This window comes from Vicia villosa, unplaced genomic scaffold (assembly GCF_029867415.1).
Source record: "Vicia villosa cultivar HV-30 ecotype Madison, WI unplaced genomic scaffold, Vvil1.0 ctg.003190F_1_1, whole genome shotgun sequence".
NCBI lineage: Eukaryota > Viridiplantae > Streptophyta > Magnoliopsida > Fabales > Fabaceae > Vicia > Vicia villosa.
The window spans coordinates 88,245-99,914 of NW_026706135.1; the positions used below are offsets into that span (position 1 = coordinate 88,245).

The 11,670-nt window shown below is 33.4% G+C and overlaps 1 protein-coding gene across 1 annotated transcript; it reads right to left on the minus strand.

Moving 5' to 3' along the window:
• LOC131640544 (uncharacterized) lies at positions 1 to 1,241 on the minus strand. The gene has a single exon (XM_058910944.1). It carries the CDS (start codon positions 1,115 to 1,117, stop codon positions 419 to 421), a length of 699 nt encoding a protein of 232 aa, XP_058766927.1. The 5' UTR covers positions 1,118 to 1,241; the 3' UTR covers positions 1 to 418.
• Positions 1,242 to 11,670: the final 10,429 nt, after the last annotated feature.

Sequence of the window (11,670 nt, forward strand, 5' to 3'; positions counted from 1 at the left end):
CCGTTGTCTTTTTTGTCGTGATTGTAATTGGTTTGTAATATCGTTTTTTGTCGAACTTGTTCCGTTATTGTCTATCAAAGTTGGAGAACCCTTAGTTCTCCCATAAATATAATTCTTGCTTAAAAAAAAATGTAAGTCCATCACATGATACATCACCTCCTCGGCCAAACAATCATATGGTTTCTCGTGGCTCTTTCCTTCAACTAGTCCCATTCCAACTTATCCATGTCTACCAGTTTGCTATTTCTCATGCAACTAAATCACAATTTACAACCGAATGCAAATTTCCAACAAATTTCAAAACAAAACAAAATTGAACAACTAACAAAACTATGAAATGAAAAATAGGAGCCAAAAATCAAATTAAACCTTAAAAGACACAAGCAAAATATCATAAAATTTTGAATCACAAACTTCATCATTTTACAGTGGAAGCAACATTATGAGCCCAACATTTGAGACTATATTTCATATCAACATCATTGGTAGGAGCAGGAATTTTCCAATTCATCAAAGGCTTCTCTTTCTTTCTCCATTCATGAACCTCCCATGCTTCAGAAAGGTAAGGTCTTTGAATCATAGATTCAAAAGAAGAATCTTCTTCTTCGTCTTCGTCTTTATCATTCTTTCCTAACCTTTGCAACCCCGGTATGATTGAAACCAAGCTCGAATCTTTATCTTCCTCCGAGAAAACAAAACCAAGATCCATGAACCCTTTTACCTCCTCAAACTCAAGGTCTGATAAACTCTTGCTTTCTCTCTTCCTCCTTCTATTTCTTACGATGTTCTTCTTAGGCGAAACTTGAAGCCGCAACTGTGTTTGGTTTTCGGCTTCTTTGTAGTCTGTGACATCTTTCCCTGAGGGGATTGTATGTAGCTTTGTTTCAAAAAGCACAGATTTTGGAGAAAGAGATTCATGTTTGAAAGCTGTCATGTTGTTTAATTCATCACTCATGGACCTTGTGTGATTGGTTCGGATTCGAGAAAGCTTTGATTCTTTTGATGATTCTTGTTTACTTTGATGATGTTTGTTTTCATGAGAACCTGTTGATGTTAAAGAACTTTGATGCCCAAACCAAAAAGTGTCAAAGAGGTTCAAGATTTCCTCTGCTTCCATGAATGGCTTTTTGCTTTGGAAATAATTTGATTGGCTTTTTGAATTGTATAAGCACACATAAATTGACGAGGCATGGTAGATAAATATATGAAAATATTAGTACTAATGTTTGAAAATCAAACCAAATAGAACGGTTCAATAGGTTGAACCAAGAGTTGGCTCGTTCAACGGTTAGTCTGATCTCAATCAAGGTTTTAAATAACGGTCGTGATCGCATTGCAGTCGTTTATAGATTTTTATAATTTTGATCCGTAGAGATGTTGTAATAGTGATTGTGGTTATCGATATTTACACTTTTAAATACCGTTTTGTCACAATTGTTATTGTGGTAACAGGTCGTTTTTTAAAAACTTTAATCCTGATTATAATTAAATATTGGTTTAGAGATTAGACCAATTCAATTACCGATCCGATTTATAAAACATTTACTAATATATAGATACTTGATGACAATATTGTCCTTTATGAAAGATGAAATTTTATGAACAATTCAACCAATCATTTAGACGTTTTGGATTTTAGGTCATTTCTTTTTTAGTATTCAATCTTGTTATTTAGTGTTTGAATTTTCAAATTAAGTAAGAAACATTACTTTCCCATGGTGGCTTTAAGAAGATGAACAAAAACAAATGTTATGTGTGGTAAACCAAAGAATTAGGATGTTACTAGATAAAGCTAGATATGAGGTTGGAGACTGGTCATGTCAACAATACTATTACCATTCTTTTTTCTGTTCTTAGATGTTGACATTGCTTTGTCGCATCTCTTTCTTTGTTTGTTTGGTGATTAAAACAAAGCTTTCATATTGGAACTAATTTCTCTCGTAGCAATTATTGATAGCTGCTTCCAAACTACACATGATTGAAAGTCTATGTACTACTGTGGTCGGCAAAAATATAGATGCATTTTTCATGCTCGGTTAATTAGAGACTTTAGAATCTCTAATATATAATATATATCTATGATTGAATTTTTTAGTTTTTTTATTTTATTAAATTATCCATTGTCTCTAGTATTACAAAATTAAAAGTTTCGTATAGGAATTGAATTGGGGATTATTAGAGTTTGACGTAACTCATTCTTACAAAATCGGTTGGTAAGGTGAAGAGTGTCCATTTATATATGCTTTTTCAATGCTCTATTTCCAACCAATAAGGGACTTTAGGATCTTCCTAATACACCCCCTCATGCCCAACATTCTTATGGACTTTGTGTATGGATATTAACGGTGGGTGGCCCATAGGCCGATCGATAGGCTCTAATACCATATTAGAGTTTGACCTAACTAGGGATGGCAACGGGGCGGGTCGATCGGGGCTGGTTATTACCTTCCCCAAACCCAAACGGGGATGGAGAATTAAAATTCAATCCCGACCCAAACGAGTTCGGGTTGGGTTCGGGTATCCCCGTCTCGCCACCTTCCATTTAGTGAAATCAATTTTTTTAATAGAAATACCTACTTTATCCAAAATTAAATTACTTTATAAATAATAAAATGAAACAATTTCAAAAAAAATCATACATACATTTCAAATATTTTAATTAATAAATTTAAGTCAAAATATCAAAACTTTGACTATGTATTTAATATTCTAAATTATCAAAAATATATAATAATATATAGAATGAAATAAATGGGGCGGGTTCGGGTGGGTACTAGTGTCCCAATCACCCGACCAGACCCCAAATTTTGTAATCGTGGAAAACTCAAACCCGAACCCAAACCCAAACCCAGTCAAAGTGGGTTTTCCCTGTCAACTTCGGGGCGTGTTTGGGTGGATATCTACGGGTACGGGTTTTGTTGCCATCCCTAGACCTAACTCATCCTTACAAAATCGGTTGGTAAGGTGATGAGTGTCCCTATATATATATATATATATACTCTTCTTTTGGGCTTGGTGCATGGATATTAGTTTGACCTAACTCATCCTTACAAAATCGGTTGGTAAGGTGAGGAGTGTCCCTATATATATATATATACTCTTTCAATGCTCTATCTCCAACCAATGTGGGACATTAGGATCTTCCTAATACACCCTCTCACGCCCGGCATTCTTTTGGGTTTGGTGCGTGGATATTAACGGTGAGCAGTCCATGGTCCGATTGACAGGCTCTGATACCATATTAGATTTTGACATAACTCATCCTTACAAAATCGGTTGGTAAGGTGAGGAATGTCCCTCTATATATACTCTTTCAATGCTCTATCTCCAACCAATGAGGAACTTTAGAATCTTCCTATTATTGATGATTTGAGTAGAATACTATAGTTTTGTATTTGCAATTTGAAAAAATTACCGTATTCGAACTCATCCTTACAGACATCAACTTTTATATTCCTACCTATATTCTATAGGTATCTAAGTACACATATGTAACTGTTATCTACAATTTTAATATAAACAAATTGATAAATTATAAATAAATATCATTTTATTTTTTATTTTTAACAACATGAACAAAAAATTTAAAATTTTTATTATTAAGTTATGAAATAAATGAAGACTTGTATCAAAATGTATAATAATTTAATAATGATATATTTTTGAAAATGGTATATATACTGTTTTAAATAATAATATAGATAATAATATATAAATACACATTATGTGGGTCGAGTGGGTACCAAAGTACCCGTACCCGCACTCATACTTGGGTAATTATCTATTCTTATGTCCGTATTCACTTTTGAGAGGTTTTTTACTTATCCACTATGAGTATTTTTTGTGGATATTAATTGAGTATGAGTATAATTGTTATCTCTAGTATTAGAGACAAATGATAAGAACGCACTGATTGTCAAAAATATGTTTTTTTTCTTTATGTTTGATCACTTTTCTTGTATCGGCTTTGAGCATTATCTTTTTCACAAGAAAATCTCCTGCAACAAAATCATCTGTATTCTGTCTCACTAATGTGAAAACTTTAGTCAAATTGACACATTCATGTTTTTCTCCTACTCATTCGTATAATATAATATTGATTAATTCATTTCCTCCTAAAATCTGTCAAAAATTTAGATAAATCTTTTTCTTCACAAATATTCTAAACCCAGCTGAAATATATAAATAAGACATCTTTAACAAATTTAAACAAATGAATCATCTACCTTATATAAAAGTAATGTATGCTTATTTATTGAAAAAAAAGACATACATTGTACATTTTGGTTATTAAATTTGTTGTGAATTCAATGCCACGAACAAAGTATAAAATAAGGGATGAATAAAGGACAAGGAAGAAGAGGAGAACACAAATATTGGTTATAACTGCTATTCTTTTACTTTCTCTTAAAACAAGATTACAAGTTTACAAGAATAACAAATAACCTCTCTCACCCTAAATTAGGATTTGCAACTTAGCAATGATGAGAGACTAGTATGCTATTTATAATAAAGCCTAACATACTAACTAATAGGCTTTTTCCACAAGGCCCATTACACAAGTCAACTTAATAAACAAGCTAACTTAACAAATTAGGGTTTAAACACTAAAACCTAATTTAACATGCTAACAACCCTAGCATCTTCGACACAAGCATGTGAACAACCTTCGACTTCATGCTTAACCCTGTCGAACCAAGAAGTTAACCTTCGGCCATACTAGAGTTTGATCCAATATCTCACAAAATTTATATTGTGTGTTAGTCTAGAATAGGGGTGTGTAAAAATATGGTTAATTGGACCAAATACTACAACTGGATTGCATTGAACCATAAAAAACTATAATCATTTAAATGGATAATAAACTAAACCACATATTATAACCAATTCAGTTAACCAAACTTAAATGATAAACTAGTTTAAACCATTTAACTAATTGTTTTGAAAAATATTTATTAAAATAAATATATATATATATTTTTGAAAATATTTTGTTTAGAAAATAAAAAATTTGAAATAATTTTTTTCCAAAACTTTTGTTTTTCTGAAAAATAAAAAATATTTTTTTTTCGAAAAAACATTTTTTTTTAAATGAAAAAATGTTTTTTCGAAAATAAAGAAAATTTTTTCAAAAATAAAAAATATATTTTTTTAAATAAAAATTTTATTCTGAATATAATTTTTTTTGGAAATAAAATGTTGTTATTCCTAAAAAAACAAAAACTAAAAAATAATTTCATGATGTAATAATTTAATTGAATAGTCTCTTTTTAATGTTTTTTAAGTTCAATTACCCAGTTTTAAATTTCTTTCATGAATCGCATATGACGATTGCTACCAGTTAAGTTTTGTTGTAGTTGCCTTTAACTATGGATTTTATTTGGTGACTTTCAGAAAAATATTGTGGCCTTATTAAGTAACATAGCTTTTGATATATTTATTTGGTACTAGCTTAACATATTAGATTTTACACTCTCCTATTGACCATAGTTAAATTGTCTTTCTATTAAGTATTGAAATATACCCTCTCTTTACAATATTGAAGAAATAAAAAATAAAAAATAAGAAAAATAAAATGGAAACCATGCTGAAAAAAATATTTAGCTTGCATAACTCTGATTTAACGTGGCATTGATATTTAGACACAAATTGCTTTTATTTTTTCAGTTTCAATCATAATTTAAATAACTGACATAAAAATTAAAATACACATGGAAACTTTTGTAGTATAAAAATAATTTTCTGAAAAAATTAAAAAAATATAATTTTTTTTAAATAAATATTTTTTTTTAAAATTAGTTTTTAATTTTTTTTCAAAATTACAAAAATTGATTTTAAAAGAGTTCAAAATATAAAATTGGTTTATATTTGCAAACTGATTATAAACTAGTTTATAAATACAAACTGGTTCTAAACCAGTTTCAAATTCAATTGAAACCATTTTAATAGTTAATTATATTTTTATTGAAATGGTTATTGTAAACTGAATTGAATCATAAATGCGGTTTAGTTTGGTTCAGTTCATGAACCATAAACATCCTTAATTTAGAACACAATTGATTCAATTAAAAAAAGTAATTGTGAAAAAATTATTACTCCCTTGTTTCTTATTTTATAAACAATTTTTATTTTTCATTTATTAAATAATTGATGTATTTAGTTTTTATATAATCTGACTATATCATTTATTTAAGTAGAGAGTTACTATGCTCATGTGCACCTGCCAAATTTACTATATGCATATGCATCTACTTTTCTTTTCTGTGTAATTGAGGAGGGCCCATCAGCTACTTTTGAAATTATATTATGCTTTTAGTTACATTAAATGTCCTGCTAAGTGCTACCTAATCTATTTTTACAAAGTGTGCTGCCATTTTTTCTAAAAATAATTTAACGGCAAAACTCATTTTAATAGTATTATTCAAGAATGTCCTATGGCAGGGATGTTTGCAAGGCAATTTAAGTTAATTTTAAGATTAAAATTCATTCGATTCAAAGACAAAATTATTCGCGACTCGATTTAATTTTAAATGATTAATTGTAAACATTCAATTTAATCCGATTTAATTTCATACAATTTAATTTAGATAGATTTTTAAATATTCAAATTATAAATTATATTTTTATTATTATTAAAATTATAAAATATTATAAAATAATAAATTTGAAGTAATGTCTTATGGTAGGGATGTCTTATCTTTCGCTTACTTGTTATGGATCAACGGTTGATCTATTTTTAAAGTGTTTAATGAGATTTAGCATTTGGGCCTTCTTTCTTCCTGGGCCGTTTTGGTCGGCCTAAAACAATTGCCCCCAAACTTTCACTGTTGGATTTATTTATCCTGCATCATGGGTGCGATTCAATGGGTTTAACATCCCAATCCATGGCGCCTACGATGTGTTAGGTGCAGCTCTTTGATGGCTCTTTGCTATACGAAAATATAGTTGTGCCCTCACTTACAGCAATTGCTTTTAGCGAGGTGGGAAGCACTTGATCCAAAACTCACCTATGTCTCAACTAAAGTAGGTGCTTTGTCATTGCTAATGCCCACGTGTTGGAAAGAGAGAAAGAGATATAATAACTAATATGTGCCCCATACTCTAGCTATTCACATGATTGCCCTTAGAAGTTATAACATCAATTCGATGGTTGCGAAGGAATCTCGTTCATTGATAGTGGGGTGCTATGTACGACTTATATTTTTTCAAGAAATCCTAAAGTTTTTGAAAATATTTCACCTCTTTGCTCCTTCACACTTCTGCCTTTGTTGAAAGCTTTCATATCTCGGTCTTTTTGTCTTTGAAGGCTCTGCTCGTGTTGATCAAGTAGCTTTCTCGTCTTCTATTTCGCCTTCCAGGGTTTCCCTTTTCTATAGAGCTCATTTGCTATCTGAATATTGTGTTGTGTTAGTCATAACTTTGCAATCATGGTTATTTCTTCTATGTGCTCTAACAAACTCGTTAGTGACATCTATAGAGTTTGGGTTAGCTAAGACATTTTAGGCACTGCTTCCTATTTCTCCCGATACGATACTTTTATTATACGATGATAGTGTTAGAACAAGATTTGTTCTGATCAATTATCTTAGTTTTGATGATAACAACAATATGAATTTTGCTTAAGATAATATGGTACTCTAATCCAATGCAATTTCCTTTTCAGGGAATATATAAAGAGTACGCATAATTCAGCGCTCAGAAGCTTTGTCTCAAGGGTTCAGCATGCAACATCAGAACATGGTCTGGCAAGACATCAGAAGATGGTCGAAGCAGAATCAGAACATGGGTCTATGGAAGCATCAGAAGAACAAGAGAACAGAAGCACTGAAGTTCTGATGGTATCACGCTCAGAAGCACTTCAAGGTCAGAAGATCAGAAGATGCTATGCACCAAGCTGTTTGACTCTGATGATATTCAAACGTTGTATTCACAAACATCAGATCAGAAGGAAGTACAAGTGGCAAGCTACGCTGACTGACAAAAGGAACGTTAAAAGCTATTCTAGGCTACGTCAGTAGACACAGCGTGAACAAGGCTCGAGGTAGTTGACAAAAGCGTATAACATTAAATGCGATGCTGTACGGAACACACAAAGCATTAAATGCACTCAACGGTCATCTTCTCCAACGCCTATAAATATGAAGTTCTGATGAGAAGCAAGGTTAACGAATTCTACACCTATTCTGTGAATATCAACTTGCTGAAACGCTGTTCAAATCCAAAACTCAGAATCTTCATCTTCATCAAAGCTCACTACATTGCTGTTGTAATATATTAGTGAGATTAAGCTTAAACGTTAAGAGAAATATCACAGTTTGTGATTATCGCTTTCAAGAAGCAATTGTAATACTCTTAGAATTGATTACATTAAGTTGTAAGGAACTAGAGTGATCGTGTGGATCAGAATACTCTAGGAAGTCTTAGAAGTGATCTAAGCAGGTTGTAACTAGAGTGATCGTGTGGATCAGTAGACTCTAGAAAAGTCTTAGAGGGTATCTAAGCAGTTGTTCCTGGAGTGATCAGTGTGTGATCAGAAGACTCTGGAAGACTTAGTTGCTGACTAAGTGGAAAACCATTGTAATCCGTGCGATTAGTGGATTAAATCCTCAGTTGAGGTAAATCATCTCTGCGGGGGTGGACTGGAGTAGTTTAGTTAACAACGAACCAGGATAAAAATAACTGTGCATTTATTTTTATCTGTCAAGTTTTTTAAAGCTACACTTATTCAAACCCCCCCTTTCTAAGTGTTTTTCTATCCTTCAATTGGCATCAGAGCGCCGGTTCTAAGGTGCAAGCACGTAACCGTGTTTAGAAAAGATTCAGGAAGAGAAAAACGCTTCAGTAAAAGATGGTCGATGAAAGTGAAAAGTCTACACCTACACCTGCATCTACATCTGGCTCTGCTGAGCAATACAACGGTAACAATGGTTATACTAGACCGCCGGTATTTGATGGTGAAAACTTTGAATACTGGAAAGATAAACTGGAAAGTTACTTTCTTGGTCTAGATGGTGATCTATGGGATCTTCTGATGGATGGTTACAAACATCCAGTAAATGCCAGTGGCGTAAAGCTGACAAGGCAAGAAATGAATGATGATCAGAAGAAGCTTTTCAGGAATCATCATAAATGCAGAACTGTTTTGCTGAATGCTATCTCTCATGCTGAGTATGAGAAGATATCTAACAGGGAAACGGCCTATGACATATATGAGTCCTTGAAAATGACTCATGAAGGAAATGCTCAAGTCAAGGAGACTAAAGCTCTAGCTTTAATCCAGAAGTATGAAGCCTTCAAGATGGAGGATGATGAAGACATTGAAAAGATGTTTTCAAGATTTCAAACTCTTACTGCTGGATTGAGAGTTCTTGACAAGGGATACACCAAGGCTGATCATGTAAAGAAGATCATCAGAAGCTTACCCAGAAGATGGGGTCCTATGGTGACTGCATTCAAGATTGCAAAGAATCTGAATGAAGTTTCTCTGGAAGAGCTTATCAGTGCCTTGAGGAGTCATGAAATAGAGCTGGACGCAAATGAGCCTCAAAAGAAAGGTAAGTCTATTGCATTAAAATCCAATATCAAGAAATGCACTAACGCTTTTCAGGCTAGAGAAGAAGATCCTGAAGAATCAGAATCTGAAGAAGAAGATGAACTGTCCTTGATCTCCAGAAGGCTAAATCAACTCTGGAAGACCAAGCAAAGGAAGTTCAGAGGCCTCAGAAGTTCAAAGAAATTTGAACGTGGAGAATCTTCTGATGACAGGAGATTTGACAAGAAGAAGGTCATGTGCTATGAATGCAATGAGCCTGGACACTTCAGGAATGAATGTCCAAATCTTCAGAAGGAAAATCCCAAGAAGAAGTTTCATAAGAAGAAAGGTCTTATGGCAACCTGGGATGAGTCAGAAGATGATTCAGACTCTGAAGATGAGCAGGCTAACTGTGCGCTGATGGCGACAGAAGATGACGAATCAGAATCTACATCAGAATCAGATTCTGAAGAGGTATTTTCTGAACTTACTAGAGATGAGTTAGTTTCCGGTCTAACTGAACTTCTGGAACTCAAGTCTCAAATTAGTCTCAAATACAAAAAGTTGAAAAAGCTATTTGAATTTGAAACAAAGAAGCTTGAGTTGGAGAATTCTGAATTAAAAGAAAAACTTTTAAAATTATCCAATAACGTTGGATCTCCTTCTGATTCAGAAAAATCCACTCCTAGTCTAAACCATATTCTGAAAGAATATGATTTAAGTTTCAGGAAGTTCTTATCTAGAAGTATTGGCAGAAGTCAGCTAGCTTCTATGATATATGCTGTGTCTGGAAACAAAAGAGTTGGCATTGGTTTTGAGGGTGAAACCCCATACAAACTTGAACCTGTTGATGAAATGAAATTCACATACAAGCCATTGTATGATCAGTTCAAGTATGGCCACTCCCATGATATTAGGCACACTTCACATGCTCAAAGTTTTCACATAACACACACCAAAAAGCATGTGACACAACCTAGGAAATATCATGAAACTCACATTAAAAATTATCATGCTGTTCCTCCTATTGCTTATAATGTTAAACCCAAGTTCAATCAGAACTTGAGAAAATCTAACAAGAAAGGACCCAAAAAGATGTGGGTACCTAAGGATAAGATTATTCCTATTGCAGATATCCTTGACTGCAAAAAGGACAAAGCACAACATGTCATGGTACCTGGACTCTGGATGCTCACGACACATGACAGGAAGAAGGTCTATGTTCCAAGACCTGGTGCTTAAGTCTGGAGGAGAAGTCAAGTTTGGAGGAGATCAGAAGGGCAAGATAATTGGCTCTGGAACTATAAAGTCTGGTAACTCTCCTTCCATTTCTAATGTACTTCTTGTAGAAGGATTAACACATAACCTCTTATCTATCAGTCAATTGAGTGACAATGGTTATGATATAATCTTTAATCAAGAGTCTTGCAAGGCTGTAAATCAGAAGGATGGCTCAATCCTATTTACAAGCAAGAGGAAGAACAACATCTATAAGACAGATCTGCAAGATCTTATGAGTCAGAAGGTGACTTGTCTTATGTCTGTTTCTGAAGAGCAGTGGGTCTGGCACAGAAGATTAGGTCATGCTAGTTTGAGAAAGATTTCTCAGATTAACAAACTGAATCTTTTCAGAGGACTCCCTAATCTAAAATTCAAATCAGATGCTCTTTGTGAAGCATGTCAGAAGGGCAAGTTCTCCAAACCTGCATTCAAGTCCAAGAATGTTGTTTCTACCTCAAGGCCATTAGAACTCTTGCACATTGATCTGTTTGGCCCAGTCAAAACAGCATCTGTCAGAGGGAAGAAATATGGATTAGTCATCGTAGATGATTATAGCCGCTGGACATGGGTAAAATTCTTGAAACACAAGGATGAGACTCATTCAGTGTTCTTTGATTTCTGCATTCAGATTCAATCTGAAAAAGAGTGTAAAATCATAAAGGTCAGAAGTGATCATGGTGGTGAATTTGAGAACAGATCCTTTGAAGAATTCTTCAAAGAAAATGGTATTGCCCATGATTTCTCTTGTCCTAGAACTCCACAGCAAAATGGGGTTGTAGAGCGAAAGAATAGGACTCTGCAAGAAATGGCCAGAACCATGATCAATGAAACCAATATGGCTAAGCATTTCTGGGCAG